The 26,917-nt window shown below is 37.8% G+C and overlaps 1 protein-coding gene across 2 annotated transcripts; it reads right to left on the reverse strand.

Annotated features, from left to right (window-relative positions):
• Positions 1 to 26,912, reverse strand: actr2 (actin related protein 2). Of its 2 annotated transcripts, XM_003215225.3 has the most exons (10): positions 26,783 to 26,912; positions 24,796 to 24,906; positions 17,355 to 17,369; positions 14,321 to 14,536; positions 11,541 to 11,613; positions 8,845 to 8,981; positions 5,987 to 6,136; positions 5,412 to 5,557; positions 4,114 to 4,246; positions 1 to 1,351 (listed from the first exon to the last, which is right to left on the reverse strand). In XM_003215225.3, exons 1-10 carry the CDS (start codon positions 26,828 to 26,830, stop codon positions 1,181 to 1,183), a joined length of 1,200 nt encoding a protein of 399 aa, XP_003215273.1. In that variant the 5' UTR covers positions 26,831 to 26,912; the 3' UTR covers positions 1 to 1,180. The 2 variants fall into 2 exon arrangements, with proteins under 2 accessions (XP_003215273.1, XP_003215272.1); XM_003215224.3 differs by lacking the exon at positions 17,355 to 17,369.
• Positions 26,913 to 26,917: the final 5 nt, after the last annotated feature.

Below are 26,917 nucleotides of genomic sequence, written 5' to 3' on the forward strand. Positions count from 1 at the left end.
AAGTGTTTCATAGACTTGCTTTATTTCTCTTCATTCCAAAGTCACAATTAGACAGGTAAATTTACCAATTAACAATAAACCCTCTACATTCCAAGATTATGATTCCGATTATTGTTTTAACTGTTACAAATTATAGGCCATTCCTCACAACCTACCAACAATTCCATATATAAATATCTGGGTGTTTTTAAATAAGATTTAACAGTTATATAAAAATTTCTATAATTACTTGGCACTGAGTTATAGTGTGTTCAAATTTTAATATAGTTCTTTTTTCTTGTAATGTTGTACCAGTAATTGAAGTTCAGACTTTTTAAAAACATACGCCTTTGAATAGATTATATCCAGGAAATCCAGTCCCAGATGACATTCTAATATTGCCTATTAAAAAAAAACCCTTAAACCCAATGGCAATGAAAGAAAACATGGTACCCAAACAGAAGAAAAAAGTCTGGAAGACACTAAATATGCATTCCATAGGGGAAAAGATTATCTATCGCTAAACCATAAAAAGGCATATACATTTATGACACAAAAATGCAGGTGGTTGAGACTTGGAGCAAGATCCATTCAAGCTGCTGCTCTTTTAGGAAAAGCAATATAATAGTTCCTTCTCAAAGATTTATAACACTCAATTCCCAATTTGGTTAATTTTCAGAATCCTTTTTTTGTTTAATGGAATTCAAAATACTATGAAATAGAATTTTAAAAAATAAGCTAGCAGTTTGATCTAATTTCAGTTTTCAGTAAGATATAAAGAAACCGAAGGCAAAAGGATGTAAAGATAAGACAAAACAACCACATAATAATGTCCATAGGTTCTCTCATGCTAAGAAAGGGTTTCCTTGCACAATGGGCTACAGACAAAAGCCAACCGCATTACAACAAGAAAGGAAGGAGGGAAAAAAAGCCTAGTGGAATTACTCAACTGCCTACTGGGAAAGAACAATGCAGTAGACAGGCCACTGTTGCCCTTGTTTTGTTTGCAAAAACGTAGTCCAATTAAGCAGTCAAATATAGCTATGTTATCAGATATCTAACAAAGGGGATGAGAACAAAACCTGGCCTTTGGGTCGAAGGGCAGAGACAGGCCTTTCCATGTCATGTAGTTGCATGAGTTCAAAGGTTGGAAAGAAAGGAATGAGAGCATCAAAGCCAGGATGGGAATAAGCCTCTGAGTTTATCGAACAGTCACACCAAGCTTCTCCAGCACACGCACCCCCTTTTCTTGGTATTCTTCTCTGGTCATCCAGAAGTTGTCTTTGTCTTTCATGATATCGGCAAGAACTGCCCCACCGAGGAACACCATGTGCTTTCGACGAGGTGGATCTTCAATACGGATCTTAAATTTCTTACATGAAGAAGAGAAGATGGATGACGTTAGCAGAGTTTGCTGACCAGAATGGTAAAAACAAATACAACTGCAGAACTAAAGTTCATACCATTCTCTTTAGTGGGTTTGGCAGTGACAGAGCTACCACTGCTTAACAGACACTGGCTGAGCTACCACATCTGCATGCAGAGTTCCATTTTCTCCCATCTCCTGCTGTCAAGCCAAGCCCCAGAATGGCTACTGTTCCTTACAGGTTGGGGGGGGGGGTCTATTAATGGACTTCTTGCTTTTAACACGGGAAATGTAATGAATGGAATCCAATTTTATAAGATTCTAAAGGTATTAGATCAGCAGTGTCAAACTCATGTTTATTGGGGGCCACATCGGTTTGATGGTTGCCTTCAAAGGACTGTGGAATCCATGGATGAAGAATCTGTGAATACAGAGGGCCTATATATATATTTTTTACATCATGATTGACGCTCTTTCATTTTTTACCCAATTTGGGTCTATAGATGTTACTAAATGATAACTCCCATCACTTGACTATCTGCCATGCTGATGGGGAATAATGAAAAGTGCAACCCATTAGCCCTTTGTGGCTGTGAGGTTGGTGAAAGGTCAAAGGGTATTTCAAAGACAGGCATCCTTTCTACAAGCCTTGTAAAAGGTAAAGGTTTCCCCTGACGTTAAGTCCAGTTGTGACCAACTCTGAGGGTTGGTGCTCATCTCCATTTCTAAGCTGAAGAGCCGGCGTTGTCCATAGACATCTCCAAGGTCATGTGGCCGGCATGACTGCATGGAGCGCCGTTACCTTCCCGCTGGAGCGATACCTATTGATCTACTCACATTTACATGTTTTCGAACTGCTAGGTTGGCAGGAGCTGGGGCTAACAGCGGGCGCTCATTCCACTCCTGGGATTTGAACCTGGGATCTTTTGGTCCGCAAGTTCAGCAGCTCAGCGCTTTAACACACTGTGCCACCAGGGGCACAGTGTATCAGAATCCAAACCCCAGGTACTTCAAATTCTAAAACTGATTCTACCATGGTAAGATTGTATTCTACGAAGTCCCTTTCTTGAGGCTTTATCCAAATTGCATGGGGAGAGTTCCACTCACAAGAAACACCTTTCTCACCTGTTATTCCCTTCTGTCCCCTCCATCTACACACAAAATCTGCATTAGAGGGCTCTCTAACCCTCGAGAGCTAGTTTATGCCACAGGCAGAGAAAGAAGCTGCTCCCCTGAAAAATATCCCATCAGTGATGAACACCATTGAATTTCATCTCTTTAAAAAAACTAAAGAGTAATTAGTCTTGATTACTTTACATCAGTTTTGCAAACTGTGTTCCTCCAGATGTTTTGGACTTCAGGTCCCATAATTCCTAACAGCTGGTAAACTGGTTGGGATTTCTGGGAGATGTAGTCCAAAAACACCTGGAGGAGCAGTTTGAGAAACAAGGCTTTACATACATATACACAGGATGTTGTGACTGCGCCTTCGGGGATTATGGTTGATGGGGATGGAATTCGAAGAGGAAGAAAAAACCCTCGTGATGAGGGTTCACTGGAGGAGTTGCGCAGGAAGCGACTTAGAGAGCTATATGGGGGATCTTCTGAGGAAGATTCAGATGGGGAGATGGATGCTGAGGAACAGGTGGTGGCTGGGGAAGCGGGCACTGAATGGGCACAGCCACCGGAGATGTCTGGGGATTTGGGGTCTATGGATACTTCTGAACCTGGGGTTTCTGCAGGAGCTGATCCCAATTGGGATGCTTGGAGAAGGGAGGATGGTTCTTTAAGTACTCTTGGTAATTTTTTTTTTAATCTATTAAATTAGGGGGTTGTAAAAAGCGTTGATTGGAACTTTCAGTTTTAAACAATTATTTGAACAAAGGTCTATGAATTAGACCAGGGATGGACAGAAGATAGATTTGGATCAACAAACAGTTCATTAGATTATTTTCAGTAGTAAGTATTTCTGATTCCCATTAAAAAAAATCTGAACCACTTTTTTCTCCCTAGAATTCCCTATTGCATCTCCCCAACACAGATTTGTCCTTTAAATGTAGTTCATTTCACTTCAAAGTCTCTATGGGGAGCAGCAGACAACGTATCCTACCACCACCCTTGGCTACTAAGTTGTACAGGGCTCCAATTGGGGGACTTCAGCATCCTAGTAAAGAAATCAAAGTTCAGCCCACAAGCCTGAAATTTAACGATTCATAAGACAAATGGTGGTAAAGTGTCATTTTTGGAACAGATCTGTTCGTTATTAAGCATTAAATGTGCTACAGGGAAACAAAACAAAGAGCTTTCCCTAAAACAGAAGACAATAATATGACCGCAGTTCCTGTTCTGATCACTCAACCCTGCTCACTCAACACTGTTCCATTCAACACCAAAAAGGGAACAATGAGTGCCCAGAAGTGAAAATTTGTTTTAAGCAGGCATTATATGATCAGCATCGAAAGATTTCAGAAAAAAAAGAGTAAATGCATGCCATGAAGCACGAAAAAACCACTTCCTCCTTATTTTTAATATAGTGGTTATCTCTAAACAAGCATTGGAGACCTTGAACATATTCAGTCTAAGGCAGTGAGCTGCGTAGAGCGCTTTCACAGAGAACTACAATAAGTTCTATCTGAAGGTGGTTATTCAAACTTTACAAAGTTTTATCAAGATGGTTGCATCACATTATTATTAACCGCCTTGCTCCCCCTAGTGACAGCTGTGCATAAAACCTAATCAAGGCAAGAACAATGTGAAGGTTTACTTACGGAGAGTTTTTCGACATCACCTTTCAGGACCCGTTCTAGGTAAAGCTGCTTAAGTTCACGTTCCAGTCGTGAAGGCAGCCCAGGATACATAGTGGAACCTCCAGATAACACGATATGCTTATAGAACTCAGATCTACAGAGATAACATATCACATGTACTTTGAAGGATCACCATCAATGCAACAGCTCCATCATGTAAATTCATTATATTACATTAACCAAAAGAACTATTAAAAACACAATAACAAAGCCCCAAACAAAAACTAGTAGTCTCTACAGCAGGCATGAGGAAACTATGGCCCTTCAGGTGTTTTGGATTTCAACTCCCACAATTCTTAACAGCAGGTAAGCTGACTGGGATTTCTGGGAATTGAAGTCTAAAATACCAGGACGGCAGATGTTTGCCCATGCCTGCTCCACAGCAATACAGCTTGAGCATCCCTTATTCAGAATTTAAAATACTCCAAAACTGAAAACTGTCTAGGAGTGGATTCAATAGTGACATTTTGTTTTGTTAATAGTTCAATCCACACAAACTATCTCTATAGCTTGAAACAGCTCTATTAGTATGCCATCTGTATCTGGATTTTTCTTTCTAAATGTTAGAGAACAAACTTTACTTCACTTTCTAAAGATGTGAATTTTTCACCAAAAGATTATTCTTTGAAGGACTCTTGTAATCATTTCATCACTTTTGTAGTTATGCTGTGTAATTCTTCCTATACTGTCCTTATCTTTTAACTTGTTCCCATGTTCAGCACTTTTGTTTTACATTTCTGTTTGATTTCTTGCATTGTTGTGGAAGAGATTTCTTGCTCTTTGTTTGTCTTCTCATGTTTCACTGCACTGATTATGATAATATTTCACTTTGTCTCGACATATAATTCATTCAGGATTCTGTCCCTATTTCTGTCATCTTTTACTTCTGTTTCTCATCTATCCATACCTGTCTAAAGAGTGGATAGTTACACAATAAAGTGTCCCTTTCCTTTTTGGCTACAGATATAATCTTTTTGCATTCTCCTCTTATAATGTTTCTAAGTTTCAACCCAGAGTTCTTCTGGCTGAATGGTGCAAATTTATGATTTCCATGAACTTTTAAATTCTTGAGGGATGTTCTTTTGATTTTGATAGCATGATTGGTGGCATAACTGAACTACTCTTTCCTCTAACCCCTGAGCTTTAATTATCTGTTAAAAGACTCTCCTTGAAAGTTTATACAGAAAAATAAGGAAGTAACTCTTCCTCATCCAGTCTTCTACTTTCACACAGGCTAAGAATTGCAGATGTTCTCTTACCTGGTGTCTATATCAGCAGCTTGGATGGTGTTGAAAAGAAGCTCAGCAACACCAACCCCCTCCACGTTGATCAAATGAGGCTGGAAGAGTGCCTCTGGCGCTTCAAACCGTTCACCACCAACTTTAATAATTCTGCCATCTGGGAGCTAGAGAACAGCTTATCTAGTTACTAGAAAAATACAGATGATTCTGACACATTCCTACTATAACTGGAAAACTGTCTCAGGAGCAGGTCCAAGGTTGTTTCAAGTGTGCATAAAAGCAGTATAAAAAGGCAAAAGAGGCCAAGGAAGATAGTGACTTACTGCACACATTAGCTTAATACTTTCTTCAGCCAAGTTGTATAACTGTGACAGTTATCAGGAAGATAAACTATCCTCCATTGTCAGATAAACCATCAACTTCCATTAACTATCATACATTTTTATGGAGCACATTTATATTGATCAGAGCAGATTTGGGAACAAAAGCAGCTAACTGGAATAAAAAATAGTAATAAAAACTTAGAATAGCAGGCCTTATTCAAATCAGCATTAGGCTTAAGACTTCTATGGCTTAGCTCTTAGTATACTCACTGTGTAGGACTCAACTAGTACAGTTGTCTCCAAAGCCAGTTTTTGCTCCTGTTCTATGTTGTAGCCCACATAGCAAAGTTTTTCTTTGATCATACGAACCGTCTCAAAATCAGCAGAATGGTTGAAGGCATAGCCTCGTAATAAAAGCAGCTGGTATTAAAAAATGTTTATTAGCAGCAAATTTAGGTAATATTCCATAAAAGATGCACTCTTCTGTAGTAATGATTCAACATTTCTGTATGATACCAATCTATTACAGGCAATCCCTGGGTTATGAACAAGATAGGTTCTGTAGGTTTGTTCTTAAGTTGAATTTGAATGTAAATCAGAACAGGTACATTTTTTAAGTGTAGCTCTAATAATTTTTTTAGTTCGAACCGTTTAGTACGAACCGTCTCAAAATCAGCAGAATGGTTGAAGGCATAGCCTCGTAATAAAAGCAGCTGGTATTAAAAAATATTTATTAGCAGCAAATTTAGGTAATATTCCATAAAAGATGCACTCTTCTGTAGTAATGATTCAACATTTCTGTATGATACCAATCCATTACAGGCAATCCCTGGGTTATGAACAAGATAGGTTCTGTAGGTTTGTTCTTAAGTTGAATTTGAATGTAAATCAGAACAGGTACATTTTTTAAGTGTAACTCTAATAATTTTTTTAGTTCGGGGTAGCATAGAGAAGGGTTAACACCCCTAAGGTGTTTCTTTTGCTTTCTGTGCAGAAAATGTCACCACACTGTCTCTGTGACAATTGGATTTTGAAAATGTTGGCTTGCCGTGGAAATAAGGATTGCTGACACAATTTCCTTTCCTTGAGTTAGATTTCTTCTCACGTCTCACTGTCTCATCCCTGTTTGTAACTAGGAGTCATATGTATATAAGTCAGATTATTTGTAACTCAGGGACTGCCTGTAAATTTATTTTTGCTAATCTACTGTTATGATATAAGCATATAACCAAGTTCAGAATATCTATCTCTAGCAGTGGACTTGTTTGTGGTTTTATGGGAACATGTCTCTATTCTCATAATAGCCAGAGAAAGAAAAACAATATGCAAAGTTATTCTTCTGATCATTTTAAGAAGTAGATTTTACTGCAGGCCTTTCCAAAAAGATCTACAGCAGCCACTCTATCTCAGGAGTTTAACAGTCAAAGAAAGTCTCCTTTAAACAAGAAAATATATTTGAGCCTTCTCAACTATACTAAGCTAGATAAATGGTGTGAAATCCTGTGCTGTGAAAGTCCGACTATACTAATCAGTCTCAAAAAAGAAATACAAGATGATTTTGATATTAGGATACCAGGATTACTGATAAGGAAATGGGTAAGATATCAGGAACCCTCCAGGGCCACTTCACACCATTATTTTCACTTCAGGACTGTGAGAAATTTGCACATTTACAGACAAAAAGAAATTAATTTCTTCAAGAGAACCAAAATAAGATTATGATCTGGAAATGTTCCCATTTCTTAAATAAAAGTTTTGAATTCTCAACATTAGCCATTTTGCCATGCTGTGTCATATATCCATTCATGTGAACACCTTATGCTGTAACATGCTCTATAACGAATATTAATCTTTAGTTAGAAATATCCTATTGGCTGTGTTCTGACTATTCAGGAAGGCAAATGGAGCCATTCACAACCATTGATATATATCTAAGCCACTTCCATTAAGGGTGATAATGACTGCTCAAGTCATGAATCCCATCTGCAAATCAGTTCCTCCAATGACTGCCTAAAATTTATCTACTTTATAATATTGATGGCTCTTTCTATCCAACTGCTCCTTAGAATGCTATCAAGGAGACTTTAGGTGAAGACACAAGATGGAACAAAAGAACTCCAAACTGGTAATGGTTGCCATTGTAGTTAAACTGTAAGTATTTCTGGCAGCTGTAATACATAGGAACGCGCAAGAAAGTTGTTCATAGATCTATTGAGTATAAGTAGTAATTTAGGTCCAATTTCTGCAGTATAGTCTGAAATGCCTCCATCGTGAACTTCTAATATTTCTGAAGTCCAAAACTGATCTGTCCCCCCTTGTGTTTCAAGATGGCAAGAAAACTGAGCAAATCCCTTTGAATATCTGAGCAAATGTAACTTGTTCTACTGTTCCAATCAAAATTAAATGCTGAATATCTTTCCTGATACTGTTTTTTGGTAGCAGTGATGGAAGATATCGTTCCTTTGATCTTTTTGAGAAAATGATTTCGTAACCTTCCTGAACTATGTGAAAAGCCATTTATCTGTAGTTTATTATTTTCAAAAATGACCAGAGTGAATGAAATTTCCACCATTAATGGTAAATTGCTCAAATTAGAACTGCTGCCAGCCACCCTACTGAAGTGGCTTGTACCATTCCTTGGCTATTGTTGTGTCCCTGACGAGTAAATAGGAACAGCTTCTATTCTATAGCTTCTGCCCTCCCTTTGTCTGAAAACAAAATCTTCATTAATAAGAGTTGCTGTCTCCCCTCAAAAATATTGGGGTGTTCTTTTTGCGCTGAATCTGCTTTGTCCTCTGCTTCAATTAAATTCTTCTCCAGAGCTTTTTCTCCAATCCTGCACCCTGATTTTCCCTGCTTTTAAACCAAGTCTTCTGATACTGCCATAATTGCTATCTATGCTCTATAAATTCTAAAATAAATTACTGTGATAGACAGACAGATTCTCAATCAGTTGGCAAGCATGAATGGAAAAAAAACTAAAGGGAGGAGAGAAAGTAACTACAGATAAAACAGTGTAGATTTTGGTGTTCTTAGCACCTGCTTTGATCAGCTGGTGTGAAGAATTAACCCAATTGTTAATTGCTCCTTTAGCCTTCCTAAGAATGGGCACATGTTCTCCAACTTACCTTGATGAGGTATCTGGTAATATCTCTACCAGCAATATCTAGTCTCCTGGTGAGATGAGGAAGAGAAAAGCCTTCATATACTGGACAAATATGAGTAACTCCATCTCCAGAATCCACAACAACACCAGTCAGTAAACCTGAAAAATAATGGTGAAAAGCAGGTGAAATGTTCAGTGGATTAGTGTTATCTAATTCCAGAGTTTTGTTTCAGAACTGAAACTGCTTTGGTTGCCCTAATACCTATGCTGGGGAAAGGACTAAGGAAACAAGGTCCTTGCTCACTGTTCTGGAACCCTGACTGTGACTTTTGACAACATAAATGAATCCATACTTCCAGCCAGGAATTACTTAGACTTGTGACTCTTTTTTGAATATGGTGATACAAGACTACCATACTAACCTCACACCATAAGAAAGTGATACATCAGCATCAGTCAAGCTAAGTTAAGATTGCCCTTGCCATAATATTTCCCATTTCTATGCATGTTTGAAAAAGCTGGAAAGGGAAGGATGATGATAAAGATAAAAACACATCTTTTGAAATGTGCTGGATGATTTCTACACATATCATGGACTGCTAAAAAGACAAATCTATTGGTCCCAAAGGAAATCAAGCCTGAATTCTCCCCTAGAAACCAAGATAACTAAAAAAAGGATAAGAGAAATATGTTTGGTGAAAAGTTCCTTTACTTTAATCTTCATCTTCCATGCATTTTTCATTGGTTCTCTACAAAAAATGTAACAAAAATATACAAACTGTACAACCAAAACCACAAAGTTTGCTCAATTTCTTGTCAAATGTTTAGGAATAGCTGAGAAGTAGTCTTCTAACCCAAACCATCCTTATCAATAAGCAAAAGCAAATAAAGAACAAACAGCTATATAAAACTAAATACACAGACTTCATTCCAGCAAACCAAGTTTTACAACATCCTGTTGTGTATACTGTCATAAATGGGGTTTTGGATTAAGCTATTTCTTCCTCTTCAAAACAGAATACAAGATAAAGAAGAAAACTATCATAAATCCTAGCATGCTCTTTTATAATCATCCTTTCTCTTATCAGTCTATTTCTTTTTTGTGGCTGCACTTTAAAGCAAGTACAACATGTACATTTTTCTCCCCTAAAAAAAGTATTTGAAAACTATTTAGCTACTATACTGAGCTGTGTGTATATCCGTTTGCTGTGCACACTTGGACCTGAAGTTCTTTTTTGTTAACAAATACAATAAATATTGTTGATAACAGCAATGTTCTTTGTATACTTTATGTGCTGTTATTTCAAGCACAATAACAATCTGAGTTCATCATTCTTGAGACAACTTTTCTGCAATTTTAATTGAAGATATATTTACTGAACGGTTTCCAGCAACAGATTTAAATAAAATTAGGAACAACTATCGCCCTTCCCAATGATCACCCCTCTCCCCACACTAACTCCCAGGAACAACCAATCTAGAGGCATAGAAAACCTTCGAAATCTAGTTTTTGGGAGGCCTCAAGACTGTAGGAGGAAGAAGAGAGAAGGAACATTCTGTAGTGTTAGCATAACATTTAGATCTAAGCCATTGTCGTGCCATTTTATCTGAGACACATTTTATTCTGTTCGAGTTTCAAAAGTAAAGCCATTTCTCTTGTTTCAGGAAATGAGGCACCCAATGGAGCAGGTATGGAGCCGTTCAAATCAATATGTGAAACAGTTTGCATCCATAAGAAATTAGCATGCTGGAAGCATTACAAATCTCAAGACCCAGCAATAAGACAGTTGACCAAAGCAGATTTCTGGCACTGTACTCTCCAATTATGATCTTTCATATACCCTGTTTCCCCTAAAATAAGACATCCCCCAAAAATAAGACCTAGTAGAAGTTTTGCTGAATTGCTAAATATAAGGCCTCCCCCGAAAGTAAGACCTAGCAAAGTTTTTGCTTGTAAGCATGCCCGCCGAACAAAACACCAGAGCATGCAGGATTGGTAAATGTACGTATCATAGAATGTTGTACATGGAAATAATGGTAGGAACAAGAAATTCTTGATAGGATTCACAGTTTGTCTGGTTATGCTGGTTTGTGATGACAACTACTGTACAGTATATAATAAATGTTCATTTTTTTGTTCAACAATAAATGTGAATTTTTCTTCATGGAAAACTAAGACATCCCCTGAAAATAAGACCTAGCGCATCTTTGGGAGCAAAAATTAATATAGGACACTGTCTTATTTTCGGGGAAACGCGGTACTGGCAGAAAGGACTATACGAGCCGTCTCCAAGTTATAAACATCTGAGTTACAAATGACTCATAGTTAAGAACGGGAGTGAGACAACAGGAAGTGAGATAAATTTACCCTTAGGAAGGGAAATTAACTCCTGGAAGAGTTACTATCATAGGGAAAAGGTATCTCCACTGAGGCTTTCTCACCAATCCTTGTTTCCACAATACAAACAAATGCAACTTAAGAACAAACCTACAGAACGTATCTTGTTTGTAACTTGGGGACTGCCTGTACTTTAAAGAATACATGCTAAATATATTTTTCCTTATTCCCTAAAGAGCAGAAGGGCATTTCAACAAGATATGTTAACTATTAGGTTTGTTAGTTTGCTTTGCCAGGGAAATATTCAGTCTAAGAGCTGCTTGTACTTGGATCTTTTTTGATGGCACATGCATTTCTAAGTAGTGTCCACAATTACTTACCTTGAGCATACAGAGTGAGAACTGCTTGAATAGCTACATAGACTCCAGAAAACTGATATGTTTCGAACATTACCTGGAAAATAAAATTCTCTTGTTGTACAATTGTTAACTGTAAATTTCATAGCAATTATCTGTGTCATTGAAATCACTATTTCCTGATTTTGTGTTCTGTACTTGCTAAGAAGTAGGGTTCGTAAGTCACAAAGATGTTCCTGCAAGTCATTTCCCTTCTTTCTAACTAAGTAAAATAACTGTTTTATTTATAAAATGTAATGTAAAAAGACACTCCTATAATTCCATAGCATTTATATCAACATTTTGCAGGAGGGCTTAACCTGTTTTATCCTTGGAACATTTAGGCATTAATTTTATACAGCAAGAGAGTTGGGACTTCTTCTTGTAAGAATAACTTTAACCAAAAAGGTAAAAAACATTCTGGCTAGGTTCAGCTGGCTGGCCTATACATTAGTTTGGCACAGTATTTTAATTAATTAATTTCAAGCCTTTTTCGCTCTACTTTATTGTTTGGGGTTTATTATTCTATTAAATTCATATTGCTTTCTAATTGTTTTTCTGTAAGATGCTGTGCAAATACTAGAGTATTTTTATTAGCTTATAAGGCATGAAGCAAAGAAGTCTCAAGCACACTGTTGTGAAGTACAAATGTTACCATGACAGTAATTTTAATAAAGTGTGCAATAAAATATGACAAAAACAAATGCTTCACTACAGACATAAAACTTGAACTAATAATTACATATACAGTAGAGTCTCACTTATCCAATACTCGCTTATCCAACGTTCTGGATTATCCAACGCATTTTTGTAGTCAATGTTTTCAATACATCATATTTTGGTGCTAAATTCGTAAATACAGTAATTACTACATAGCATTACTGCATATTGAACTACTTTTTCTGTCAAATTTGTTGTATAACATGATGTTTTGGTGCTTAATTTGTAAAATCATATCCTAATTTGATGTGTAATAGGCTTTTCCTTAATTCCTCCTTATTATCCAACGTTCTGCCGGCCCGTTTATGTTGTATAAGTGAGACTCTACTGTAATTAGAATTAAACTAACCCCACCAGGATTTTAATCAAGATATTTAGTTACCCTCGGCCCAGCTGAAGAAGGAATAGAAACACCAATTTTTACTGTAAAGGTTAAAGATCAAATTTTAGAAAAGGGCCCATTTCAATTTCAGAGAGGTTCTCAGTCGCCATAAGTCAGAAACTACTTGACGGCACACAACAACAATAATGTGCTCAACCAATGCATATGATCACTTTCTTCCCTTGTTATGTTTTCACAAGTTAAAGCAACATTGATTATGATTATACATTTCAGGTTTGTTCAAAACTTCTAGATGACACAATAAATCAACGCATATTTGGATACAAATGTAGTGCTGGTAGCAAATCATATGAGTACTCAAGCATGAATGCTGGCTTCCTGACTTCTTCTACACCTGTTTCACTAAACAAGCTAAGACCTAAAAAGCCCTAAATAATTTGTCCTCCCTTCACATCTCTTTAAAGGGGTACAGTCATGAGTGTCTTTTTGTTTTTTCTGAGCATGAAGCAGCTCTCAGTGGCTGCATCCAACTGTGGAACTCCCTAACTGAATAGATAGATCTCAAACATGAGTAATTTCTGAAGCTCTATAAAAATGCAGAATCTAACTCTTGCTTCATTACCTTCTTACATATGCCTCAAAGCCTTAAGCCACAGCAGAGACAATAGCACCAAGAAGCATTCATGAAAAAAGAGCCAGAATATCTCCGCTTTCACATCTGATGAATTAGTCATTCATGCTATAGGATTACATCCTGTGCATTCATGAAATTCTATCAGTATCAGAGACGTCTTAAGGACACAAATCTTTCCAACATACTCAATACCATAACAAGTAACAAATGGATTTTGAGCTACAAACAGAAATACTTTAGACTTAAAGATATATGGCCCAATAATGACCATACATACTTGAAAATAAGTAGGTAGAGACACCTGCAAGTTTCCATTATACATTTTCCCCTTTGGTTATCTGTATAACAGAAACTGAGTAGTAAGAGCACTTTGACACTATAATCTAGCTTGGAACTGGTTCAAAAAGAACCAGATTTGCTGCAGGGGGTTAGATTTACAGGTCTAGAATTCATTTGAAGTCAGGAAAGTGATTACATTGAGCGCAGAACCCGTACCTCAAATTGCTTTGCAGGGTTTTATTTCCCACTTTCCAGAGAGATGCACCAGTGGGTGGGAATAAAGGGAAAATAACAGGTAGAAGTGGAGTTATTCAATCACCTTTCGCAGGAGATCAATGAGTCCCCTGCTGCCCAGCCATGCCTGGGGGGGGGGGGGGGGGATTGGCAGATGGACATCTAAAAACACACACACTGAACTTCGTTGAAGAAATATGCAAATACATGAATTTCCACTATCAATTCAATGGTTTTAAATAGATTTTTTCATGAAATTGAAATAAAACTTTGAATAAAATCTCATATTGCAATTAAAATGTTAGAAGAGTTTTTAGGCTTCTAGACAGAGCACATTTTTCCTGAAGAACACAGTCAGCCAAAGCAGATCAAGTGCCATTTCCTGATATACTATTAATAAACTGTTGTGTTCCATCTACTACTAAGGTTCAATTCATAAATGTTAAAGGATTGATTTTCCCTTACATTTCTTTGCACAAAAGATAGTGCCTGTTCTACTTAGGAAAACCTGGGTGTAGACTAGGTAGCATAGCATATCCTGAAAAAGGTACCTACCTCTACAATCTTTTCTCGATTCTTTGTTGGATTCATTGGAGGTTCTGTGAGAAGGATTTTACAGTTCTTTGTATCAATGTTCAGTTTTTCTGGTCCAAAAGTATAGTCCCAAAGATGTTTCATATCATCCCAGTTCCTGACAATGCCATTCTCCATGGGATAGTTAACTTCCAACATCGACCTCAGCTCACTTGCTTCATCTCCAACCATAAGGTCCTAGAAATAATAAATGGAAACTGATAAACGGGTGTATTCAAGACACTTTTACAGAATCTGTTATTTAAAAAAAAATACAGAACAAACATTTAATTAATTAATTAAACTTTATTTATATTCTGCTCTATTTCCCCAAGTGTTTTGAGGGATGGGCAGATTTAAGCCAAGGTATGACCAAGGTTTAACTTGACCAAGGTATGACCAAGGTTCTGATTTATTCTCATGCTGTAAACCTGATGTAGAATCAAGGCCCATTAAGAAGAATTTGAGAGATTCGGCCTTCTGAAAGCAGCATTGTACCATAAACAAGCAGTCCCTGAAACCAGTGAACATTCAAAGACTGAGTTTATATGCAGATTCCCCTGATGATACCTTCCAAACTATTCTGTCAAATATTTATATGTGAACAGGCCCAGTGATGTGGAATTACAAGAATAGGTCATTTTAGCAGAAAATACTTTCCATGCATGTTTCGTGTATCTGTGTACATTCCTAAATTGGAATAACAATTGCTGCACAAGCATGGAGAACAAGTAGCAAAAGCAAATAAGGGATAGCACACCGTGCACTAGCTGAAGGGTGAGAGGTGTTTGAAAAGCTCTTTACTAGAGCTTTTAATCTATGTTAATTTTATCAATATTTGTATGTATGTATTTTTATCCTTTACAATTTTATCTTGTAAATCACCTGGAGGGCGATTAATAAGTAATTAAATGATGATGATGATATTAGTTTGCATCAGCAAACTGGTCTCTGAGAAGTAAAAGCCATTTGTTTCATGCCTGTAAGGGATGTTTCTCTAACCCCCCAAATGTGAATTTCATTCCTAAGCTGTCATTTACATTTGTTAAACAATTAACTAGTTTAGAAATGACACAACCACATACAAATCAGTGATGCGACCTCTACGTGCCCTTATCTTACAATATAGGCATAAAACAAAGCAACCTATATCTATTTTCTGTTCTATCAATATCCTAATAACCATGATATTAAAAATATGGCATGGTGTTTGTCATTGCAATTGAAGTTATTGCTCTCCAACAAGTAGCAATGCAAGCAAAAATGTCCCTTACTTATAAAATAACAATACTATACATATAAATACAAAATGGGAACTAATCTTCAATTATTAAATAATACAATGTTTGCGCCACTGTAGCAAACTTCAAACACACATAGGAATTTCACACAACTTTAAAATACGTGTTTCCTTTAGTTTAGCTTCCACCCATTTAAACAAAATGCACACCTTCTTTAAATAGGATTTTAATATTAAACGATTCAAGATAGTTACTCATGCATAAGTCATTTTTCTGTAAAACTGAGGAGAGGTTTTGGGGCATAAATCATGGATTTTGCGATTATCCTTGGATAAGTCGAAGGTCATTTTGTAGAAGGGGAAAGTGTCCATGCTTCTTCAAGGGGTCAGGTACTCCTGGACACTGCTGCCATTTATCACCCAGGCATTCAAAAAGAGGGTCGGTGCTTCTTTTAGGTTTTTCCAGGGAAAAAAAGCTTTTGCTTTTTGCCACCCGGGCCCCTCTCACACAGCTGTATAAAATCCTACATTATCCGCTTTCAATTGGGTTATATGGCAGTGTGGACTCAGATAATCCAGTACAAAGCAGATATTGTGGATTATTTGATATTTTGGGTTATATGGTTGTGTGGAAGGCCCCCAGAGAAGTGGCTATTTCCTATTTTTGATAAGACTCAAGATACAGTACACACATTGGCCCATAGATAAGTCAACCCAGATAAGTTAACATTTGATTAAAATGCTAACACTTATACATAAGTACAGTATACAGGGCAGTTTACTGTAAGAGGATACACACTATTTTGTATAGCCCAAAGTGGTTTATACTAAAATAGTGCAGTGTTCTCAGTCTGATATGAATGTTAACTAAATACTCTGTTCACTGTTTTTAATTTTTGCAATTCATAAGCAAAGCTGGCTGAACTTTGAGAGATCTATGCTGGATCCTCTTTTCACACCAATGGTGCACTAGTCCTATGATGCTACATTTAAAACATAACATGTTTGAATTGCCTGTTAGAAACATGAAGAAAATGACACTGAACTGCATATTTAATTTGAGTAAAGGTTTGCCATGTGGGAACAGAACATACTAAGTTCCTATTAAATAGGAAAATTGGCTGTTTCTTCCTCTCTACACAACCCCTCACAGCAATCAACGTGTATAGAACTGCACAGTCTTTTTTGGGAAAGCTACTCTACACGAACTTAAGTGTCATAATTTCAGCAACTACAGTTTTTAGAAACTGATGTATCACTGCTCAAATTATGCTCATATAACTGTGTACAGTTCATGACCATTTCACATATACATGCAATTATTACATCCCCATGTAATCTCATGCAGTTCCCCATGTAATCTATATACATGGGAATAATAAGAGGGCCAGATGAGCAAACAAGCAAAAAAGAAAGGCTAGGATATATGATTGAATAGGCTCTACTTCTTTTAACACCCATGTACTATGCAGCAAATGGCATAGAAGCATCTTCTTAGACTAAAGTGATCCCTAACATAATATCATACTGACAATTAGACCTATTGATGCTTTGCATCTAGATAGATATAAAAAACTTGGTCATGTCATATTTTCAGAATGCATACAACAATGTAAAGGAAATAATAGCTATCTAATCAAAGCAATGAAGATAGCTTAAAACAGACATGAACTGAAAACATAAAAGAGCAAAGGACAAAAAGAAAAAGCATTATAGAGGCTACAAGGACCCATCAAGCAAAAGAGTGAATGAGAGCACATGGGTCTCCTCACTTACCATCTTTTTGTTATTCTACTTCAACAGGTCAAGAAAGATGAAGGAAATGCAGAAGTAAGAGAATCAGAAGAAGCCCAGGTGAAATTTGTATTCAACGTATTTCAAATATACACAAGATAAATAAAGCAGAAACACAGATGCAGGAAGAGAATGCTCTGAATTCAGCATACTTTACAAAAAGTAAAAGAAAGAGTACTGCTTTAGAAAAAAAAAAACATCAAAAGCAAAACAGAACACCACCCAAACCAATCAAAAACCAGACAGCTCCAAGAAGAACTAACATCTTGGCAAGAAATGGCTAGTGTTCTTGTTTTCACCAAAAGTGCTCTGCAGACATTCTGATGTGTCTAAGATCTGTTACCCAAGAAACTTTCAATGCTAAACTCTTACTGAAATTTAGTCTTAATCTATAGACCCTTATCTGGCAATTATGCTTCAACCAATAAAGGAATATTAAATCATATGAATGTTTTTTTAGCAAAATTATGTGGCTATAAAGACACTTAATTTGTCAAAAAACTGTGTGTCGAAACTATGGGCTTTGATATGATCCATGGCTATGTTACAGGTTATTCCGCAGAGGGGAAAGCAGAGGGTCCAGCCATCACTCACCCACCCAGGCATTCAAAAATGCCAGAAACAGTACCATGGCAAAGACAGTAGAGTGGGCCAGTGGGTTATTTTAGAGTTCTCCTGGGACAGACTTTTGCCATTCACCCTTCTATTCAAAAATGATTCCTTTTTTGATAAAAATTAAGATGCAGTACTCCCATGGACATGTGGATAAGTCAAGCCTGTTTTTGGAGTTTGATTTTTGACTAAATTTTCTAGATGTATACATGAGCATGGTACCTAGAGAACGATGTTGGTGGTATGCGCTTTTTTAGACAAGGCTTCTGAGGGACTTAAGTCTACAAAACAATGCTACTCTCTCAGGGCCCTTCCAGACAAACCCTATATCCCAGTACCTGATCCCAGGTTTTCTGCTTTAAATTAGATTATTTGAGTCTGCAGTGCCAGATAATCTGGGATAAACAGAAAAACCTGGGATCAGATCCTGGGATATAGGGCCTGTCTGGAAGGGCGCTCAGTTTCTAAGATGCTACAAGATCCCTTTGCATACTTTTTCCAAGTGGAGGAGTCCATGTGGAGGGAGTGGGGCAGATACAACAAACAACAAAAAGTACAGTACTGTTTTATTCATGAGATGTTATACTTTAAAATTAGTAAGGGCTAGAAGAGAATAAACCAGTTTTACTAAACAACCTGGAACCAATTTAGGAATGCATAAACAGCACACAGATTCTAAAAAGTGTAAAGAGATCTACCTCTGGAATGGTTTCAACTGGAATAAAAGCTATGCAGCCTTTCTATTTTATTGCTCATCATCATGTATGAAAACTTAACATATACTAAGCTAACATTACTATATTAATAATATGAAAAGATAACATTACTACAGTTAGACTTCAAGAATATCAAATTGCCTAAAAGACAGAATAATTATTTATTTTTCTAGAGAAAAATAATCAAGGGCTGCCTCAATTTGCACATAAATATTCTGGGTATATCTGACTGGACTCTGAACCTACAGCTCTTAGTCTAGATTCTGGTAGTTATTATCTATAAGTATAATTATTTTATTTATTTATTTATTTACTATACGTTTACCCCGCCCTTCTCATCTCGGAGGGGACTCAGGGCAGCTTACAAAATGGCAATAAATGTCGTTTAATACAAAGAATTACAGAAAAGTCATTTAAAATACACATTAATTTACAATAAAACACAGTTAAAAACCATTAGCATCACGTGATCCAAGAGCAGGGTCCGGGCCATTCCATTGGTCAAATTCTGAGTCTTTCATGTCTACTGCTGCACCAGGTTTTCAAAAGCTTGGTCGAAGAGCCATGTCTTCATTTTCTTGCGGAAGATCAAGGGGGAGGGGGCTGATCTGATCTCCCTGGGGAGGGAGTTCCATAGCCACCACCGAGAAGGCCCTGGTTCTTGTCCCCGTCAGTCGCGCCTGCAAAGCAGGCAGGACCAAGAGCAGGCCTCCCCAGACAATTTTAAACTCCAAGATGGTTGATAGGAGATACGTTCGGACAGGAAAAGTGGTCCAGAACCATTTAGGGCTTTATAGGCTAAAGCCAGCACTTTGAATTGTACTCGGTAGCAAACTGGCAGCCAGTGGAGCTGGCACAACAGGGGGGCTGTGTGCTCCCTGTATGAAGCTTCAGTGAGCAATCTGGCTGCAGTCCGTTGGACCAATTGCAGCTTCCGAACAGCCTTCAAAGGCAACCCCACGTAGAGCGTGTTGCAGTAATCTATTCGGGATGTAACCAGAACGTGGACCACCGTGACCAAGTCAGATTTCCCAAGGTACGGGCGCAGCTGGCGTACAAGTTTTAATTGTGAGAATGCTCCCCTGGCGACTGCCGAGACTTGGGGTTCCAGGCTCAGCAATGACTCCAGAAGAACCCCCCCAAGCTGCGAACCTGCGTCTTCAGGAGGAGTGTGACTCCGTCCAACACAGGCTGCAACCCTATGCCCTGTTCAGCCTAAATTGTTATTGTAGTTATCACCATAATATCTAATCATTAAAGCAGCTTTCTCAATTGCAATTTAATGCATACATTTGAAGCTACTTTAGCTACCCATACATTTTTAAATGTCTTTTAAATGAAATTCTGAATCTAATGTACAGAGATGTCAATTTTGCAAATATTGCAACACATTTTATATTCTTCAAGTTTACAACAGCTTTTCCCATTGTTATGTGTTTAGAATAAACAGGAAAGACGTCTTAATTCTGGATTTTGGAAGACGTTTATTAACACAAGAGAGGATTAGGCACCTATTTATATTACAATTTGATAAAAACAGAAGACTTTAGGAATCTGTCCATGCTTCTCATTGTCCTTTCCTTCTCCATTACTTCTAAGCATCAACATTTGAAATTAAATGGAATTTATATAATTCAGGAAAGAACACTTTCTCTTTAAATGAATAAATGAGGAATGCTATTGTGGTCTGCTACTATCTTCCCTCCCCAGCACCTAGGCCAAATCTCTTGTTAAACACCATTTATTACTCAAATAAAGACAATACAGTGTTCCCTCACTTATCGCGGGGGCTACATACCAGGACCACCCACAAGAAGTGAAAATTCGTGAAGTAGGGACCCTATATTTATTCTATGTGTGGAGGAGAGCAAACCACAGACCACTTACTACAATGCAGTGTGTACTTTATTTTAGCAGTTACAATATACAGTACACTGGCAGAGAAGAAGAATAGAAGTTAAATAACCCTTTTTTATTTCCAACCCTTCCCTCCCCCCCTCCCTTTATTTCTCCCTTCTCCCCCTTCCAAAACCCTTTGCACACTGCCGTGAAACAGTGAAAATACCCACGATAAATGTGTACATTAATATTAATTGAAAACCCACAAAAAAGTGAGGGAGCAAAAAGTCAACCGTGAAGTAGCGAGGGAACACTGTACACAAATGTAGAAGCTATTCATAGATTTACCAATACTTTTACCATTACACAAGCATAGTCAACTAAACATGCTGTCAAACCTAGGTAGGTGTTTAATACTAAAATAGGCTGGGTGACAGGAATCTAGATTATATAATTACTATTATCTTTTTCTATAACTGCAATTCAATTTCATCTGCTCTGGGACATCCAAGACTGGACAGGGTATAAATATAAACAAATGCCTGAATTATTTCATGCACCCATGCAGAAGTCTAGAAATTTTAGTTTAAAAAATCAACTCCCCGAAATTGGATCGATTTATTCATGGGTCAATGTAAGTATTTTATCTTAAATCTTCTTAATAAAAGGATCCTTTACCCTCCGCTGAATAGAGCTTAGCTCATTCTGGAAAAACCTAAAAAACCTTCTCTACTTTGAGTTGCTTTGAGTTTTACGGGTTGCATGGCCATGTTCCAATAGCATTATCTCCTGATGTTTTGCCTGCATCTATGGTCGGCATCCTCAGAGATTTGTGAGGTCACAAACCTCTGGGGATGTCTGCCATAGATGCAGGCGAAACATCAGGAGATAATACTACTGGAACATGGCCATACAGCCTGTAAATCTCACAGCAACCCAGTGATTCCAGCCACGAAAGCCTTTGTCAACTTTTCTATTCAGTTTTTATGCCATCTTGGGAAAATGGTGATGATGGCAGCCAGGGGTAGCTGGTCCCCATGAGGTAACATTGGTGCTTCGCCCTCTTCACAAAATAACCTTCATCTTATCCATGGATCATATCAACATTCATAAATTTGGCCTCAATATCTGCCCTCCACTTGTACAGGACATCTGCTTATACATGACTGTGGAGATAACTCCACAATCATGTATAAGTAAAGCAGACTGCATTACAATTTAATCCTTTAAAAAGCAACAGTTAATTGAACCAGGTTCCCTATACTAGCAATAATATTAATAATAATGATAATGATAATAAAACTTTATTTATACCCCACCACCATCTCCCCGTGGGGACTCGGGGCGGCTCACAATGTTACAAAAGTAACAGCGCAAATACATTAACAATATACACAGTTTAAAACACAAGAAGATGATAAAACAGAAGTTAAAACAAAGGTTTATACAACAGTAATAATATCAAACAACCACCAATGCCATTCAGTCAACTTCAAAGGTGGGTGGGGGGGACTATAGCAGCAATATAAGATAAAATCATTAGATTAAAATACCCCGATGAAAGGAACCTAATAACATTCAGAATAGAATTATAATGAGGCTGGTCATCCAATGGCTGTCTCTCCAAAGGCCAGCCCAAACATTCAGGTTTTCAATTGTTTCTTAAAGGATGGTAGGGAGGGTGCCAACCTAATCTCTCTAGGGAGGGAGTTCCAGAGCTGAGGGGCCACAGCCAAGAAGGCCCTCTCTCTCGTCCCCACCAAACATAACTGTGAGGAAGGCGGAAGTGAGAGGACGGCCTCCCCGAAGATCTCAGAGAGCACGTAGGTTCATAGGGGACGACGCGGTCACAAAGATAGGCAGGTCCCAAACCAAGCATTTATTTGTTCAGGAATTCTTAGCATTTGACTGTAAAAACTCATAGTAGCCTTTATAGAAAACTTAACACTGGGTGCGTAAAAATTTATTTCACCATGTCTGAGATTCTCCAAAGTGACCATAAAAGGAGAATGAATATGCACTTAGATACAGCGAGATAGAGAAGGTAAAAGAATGACACATATTTCTAGATAGTGAATATCTGGAGAACGGCAGAATTATTTTGCAACACAAGAACTTTCGTCACTAATTTCTTTTTTAAAGACCCACTAAAACTGCTAAATTCATTAATTCCTTAATGACTTGACGGCAATTTATTTATTTACTATATTTCTACCCCACTCTTCTCACCCCAAAGGGGACTCAGAACAGTTTACAAATTATGGCAAGATTCAATGCCGCATTATAAATACAAGTAAAAAAAATAACATCTCGAACTATAAAGCAATTAAAAGATATAAATACAATAAAATAGAATGGATTGAAAACATACTGCCTAGTCCCATAGTCATTATTCAAGCTGCTACACTTGGAATTAATACTGTTAGTATTCCTTTGGGGTGCTAGTGGCACTCTCAATGTCAATGTTCTGTGGCCTGATCTCTCAAAATTCTCACTATGTCACCTGTGCCAATGTGGATCTCACTTAGTGCAATGCTTTGATTAATCAAGCCCTTCAATAAAATCCATGCATAAGATATCTTTAAGTAAAAGATCTCTTTAGGAAGCCAGCTTCCTAAATCATTGATCACTTGATTTGTTTAGATCCCTCACTTGTACTCTCAACCATGGACCCTGACCTTAACATTTTCATTAACTGTGCCTTAAACTTGCCAGGGCAATGTCAGGACTGCAAACACCCCAACCACAGCATGCATATACACACACATGCACACACTTGAATTTCTGAAGAAGAAAAAAAGACTGAGGAAGGATAGACATCCAATTTAAGTGAGGAAGTCATGAGGAGGACCTAAAGGAGAGGCCAAAAACAAAACAAAAAAACAAAAAAACAAAACCCATCCCACTTCCACAGAAAATCTAGTTGAATTCTCCTTTGTAAAGTTCCTGGTGCAGTTCAAGAACCATCTGAGTTCTGCTTTTATAAACAGCCAGGTAGGAGAAAAGGCTGAAGTCAAGAACAAAGGTGGAACATTTTGCTTTGTGGCAGAGTGTGAATACAGACTAATACAGATCTAATTAGGAAACAGGCATTGATAGTTCTGCTATCCACCCTGTAAGGCACCTGAATGACAGCACTGTTGGTGGGTTAGGGCCCCTCTCATAAGGAGAGCAAGAACAACAAGGAATAGTGTAATTCATGCTGAGAATCGGTTATTAGAAAGTAATTAGTACAGACAATTTGCGGTAACAAATATTTACATTCACGGTGAGAAGACATTTAATTTTGCTGCAATTAAGAAGAAATACGGAGATGTTCCTCATGGCAGTTTATATACTGTATATACTCGAGTATAAGCCAAAATTTTCAGCCCTTTTATAGGGCTGAAAAAGCCCCCTTCGGCTTATACTTGAGTGAGGGTCCTGGCCGGCTTATATTCGGGTCGGCTTATACTTGAGTATATAGGTAATTAGAATTGGACAGACTTATTTTATTAAAGTCTTATTATCTTAAATTACAGTTTTATATAAATATTCAAAACCATTTAACCTACTGATGTCTCAATTAATGTAATTTTATTGGTATCTATTTTTGTTTTTGAAATTTACCAGTAGCTGTTGCATTTTCCACCTTCGTCTTATACTCAAATCAATAAGTTTTCCCAGGTTTTGTGGTAAAATTAGGTGCCTCGGCTTATATTCGGGTCGGCTTATACTTGAGTATATACAGAGTTTATCTATTTATAACAGAATGCATTATGTATGTATAATTTGTACAGCAATCCAAAACACAGAATGGCTTATGAAAACCAATGAAAAAAGCTAATAGTGGTAAAGATGAAGAGAAAAATTATCCAGCATTTTCCATATGAATCAAGCAATGTTTCAGATAAACTATTCTTTAAAACAAGTTAGGCTGAGAAATACTGACAAGCCACAAATTAACCAATGATGCTTATAATTCTGACTAGGCTTCCCCAATCTAGACTAACATAATGCACAATTCAAAGCCTACACATTTTACAACATTTGCAACGTATTTTTATTCACAGTAGCACCTCAATTCAGTTTCCACTTATGTTGTACAAAATCTGTAAACCATGGGAGGGTTCTTTCTCTCCCAAACACCACACAATATTTTTAAAAGTGTTTGTTGTTTCAAGCAAGTACCCTTTGTAAGCCTATCTGCAATGTTCCATGCAATGTATCACAAATTACATTTTACCATACAAAACAAATAATTCCTTAGATATTACCTTGATTTCAATGTTTCCCACTTTTGCAGTTGAGCGAATAATTGGTCTTCCAACCAAAGCTGGGAAAATGTGTTCTGGAAAGTTGGATCCCGCATATCCACATTTCACAAACTATTTAAAACACAAATAATTTCAAGTGAGTTTCCTGATTGGCATGTACATTATAACAGCTTATCAGTACTATTCTTTTATATAAATCTAACATTTACTTCTAATCATATTGTGGTTTTGATTACCTCTCTCACTTCCCTTTAAGTCATGAAGCAATAATAAAACATGAAGAATGCAACTACCAGAGACTGTGTTACTCATCCAAATTTAATTTTCTAGCTCATGTTAAACAGCCTCATTATTAAAATCCCAATAAAGTAGTCATCCACTATCTTTCCAGATGGAGGCATTAAGGCTGAAAGATAAAGCTTGCAGCCTGTGACATTGTGCCATTAGTTTTAAGCTTTCAGTCTAATCCAGTGGTTCTCAACCTGTGGGTCCCCAGATGTTTTGGCCTTCAACTACCAGAAATCCTAACAGCTGGTAAACTGGCTGGGATTTCTGGGAGTTGTAGGCCAAAACACCTGGGGATCCACAGGTTGAGAATCACTGATCTAACCAATACTGTAAATTTGAAAGCATCCTCACTGGTTTTGGAACATTTTGGAAGTGCGCTTTTTGCCATATTCTCTAACAAATATGGCATCAATGAATATGAGCCCATTATGCAAATCTACATTATTCTCAGTAAACATACACACAATAAAACGGAATATTAATAGAAATTGCTTAAGTGTATACTTTACTGATGAGAGTTATTTGCTTATTGTCTAGCTGCTTACGATAGTAGTTCATCATGGACTATCCTTCTCTGACTAGGCCCCCTTTTGGCCACCGCCTGGATAATGGAACAGTACCCTAATGTGCTATGTTCAAGAAGGGATGTGTTTAAGGCCCCTTCTACACATATAAAATCCAGATAATCTGCTTTGAACTGGATTATATGGCAGTGAGGATTTAGATAATCTTGTTCAAAGCAGATAATGTGGATTATTTGCTTTGATAATCTGGATTATATAGCAGTGCTGAAGATGCCTGAGAGCTGACAGTGCTGCTGACAGTAAGCATCTGAGGGTTTTTTTTTCCTGACAAAAATGCACTTCCTGGTTGTGGCGAGGCAGGGGAGGAATGCAGCAAAAAAGGTTAGACATGTTGATTATTCAGGCAGGTCTCAACTAGGGTCCCTTCCACACAGCTGCATAAAATCCACATTGAATGGATTCTATGGCAGTGTGGACTTAGATAACACAGTTCAAAACAAATATTGTGGATTATCTGCTATGATATTCTGGGGCTCCTTCCACACAACTGTATAAAATCCATATTGAACTGGACTATATGGCAGTGTGGGCTCTGATAACTCAGTTCAATGGAGATATTGTGGATTATCTGCCTTGATATTCTGGGATATATGGCTGTGTGGAATGGCCCTAGGACTTGAGCCATGGAAACAGGGAGAGAGTCGTGGCCCTTCGGGGGATGGGAGAGGCCCAACCAAAGCGACACACGGTGAATCGACCCAAGACGGGCGAGGAAGCGTCTGCACTACGCGATCTATTGGGAGGGAGGCTTCCACACAGCCATACAACCCAGAATATCAAGGCAGAAAACCGCACAATATCTGCTTTGAACGGGGTTGTTTTGAGTTCATACTGCCACATATTAACAGTTCAAAGCAGATAATGTGGGATTTTATTCAGCTGTGTGTAAGGGGCCTGGGATATATGGGCTGGGCGGTGCAAAACGGGAGAAAAGGAGAGGGAAAGGCGTAGAGAAGCGTTGACGCAGCAACCAGGCCCACAATCAGACAGAGCAAGAGCAGGAAATGCCGACTAGGTGGATTCCTGTCAGAAAAGACAAGGCCCGGAGCCTTTTGAACGAAAAAAAGAGGGAAGGAGGGCAAGTTTCCCCTACTTCTCCTCCCCCTTCTCCTCACCCCGGTGCCGTTGTCGCAGACGACCACCTTCCTGCCCAGAGTGTCCATGTTCCTTCCCTCACAAGAGCAAACGACGACCCCACCCCGGCTGCCTCCACCAGGCTGCTCCCTTTTTCCTTCGGAAGTGACGCCAAA

This window comes from Anolis carolinensis, chromosome 1, assembly GCF_035594765.1.
Source record: "Anolis carolinensis isolate JA03-04 chromosome 1, rAnoCar3.1.pri, whole genome shotgun sequence".
Classification (NCBI taxonomy): domain Eukaryota; kingdom Metazoa; phylum Chordata; class Lepidosauria; order Squamata; family Dactyloidae; genus Anolis; species Anolis carolinensis.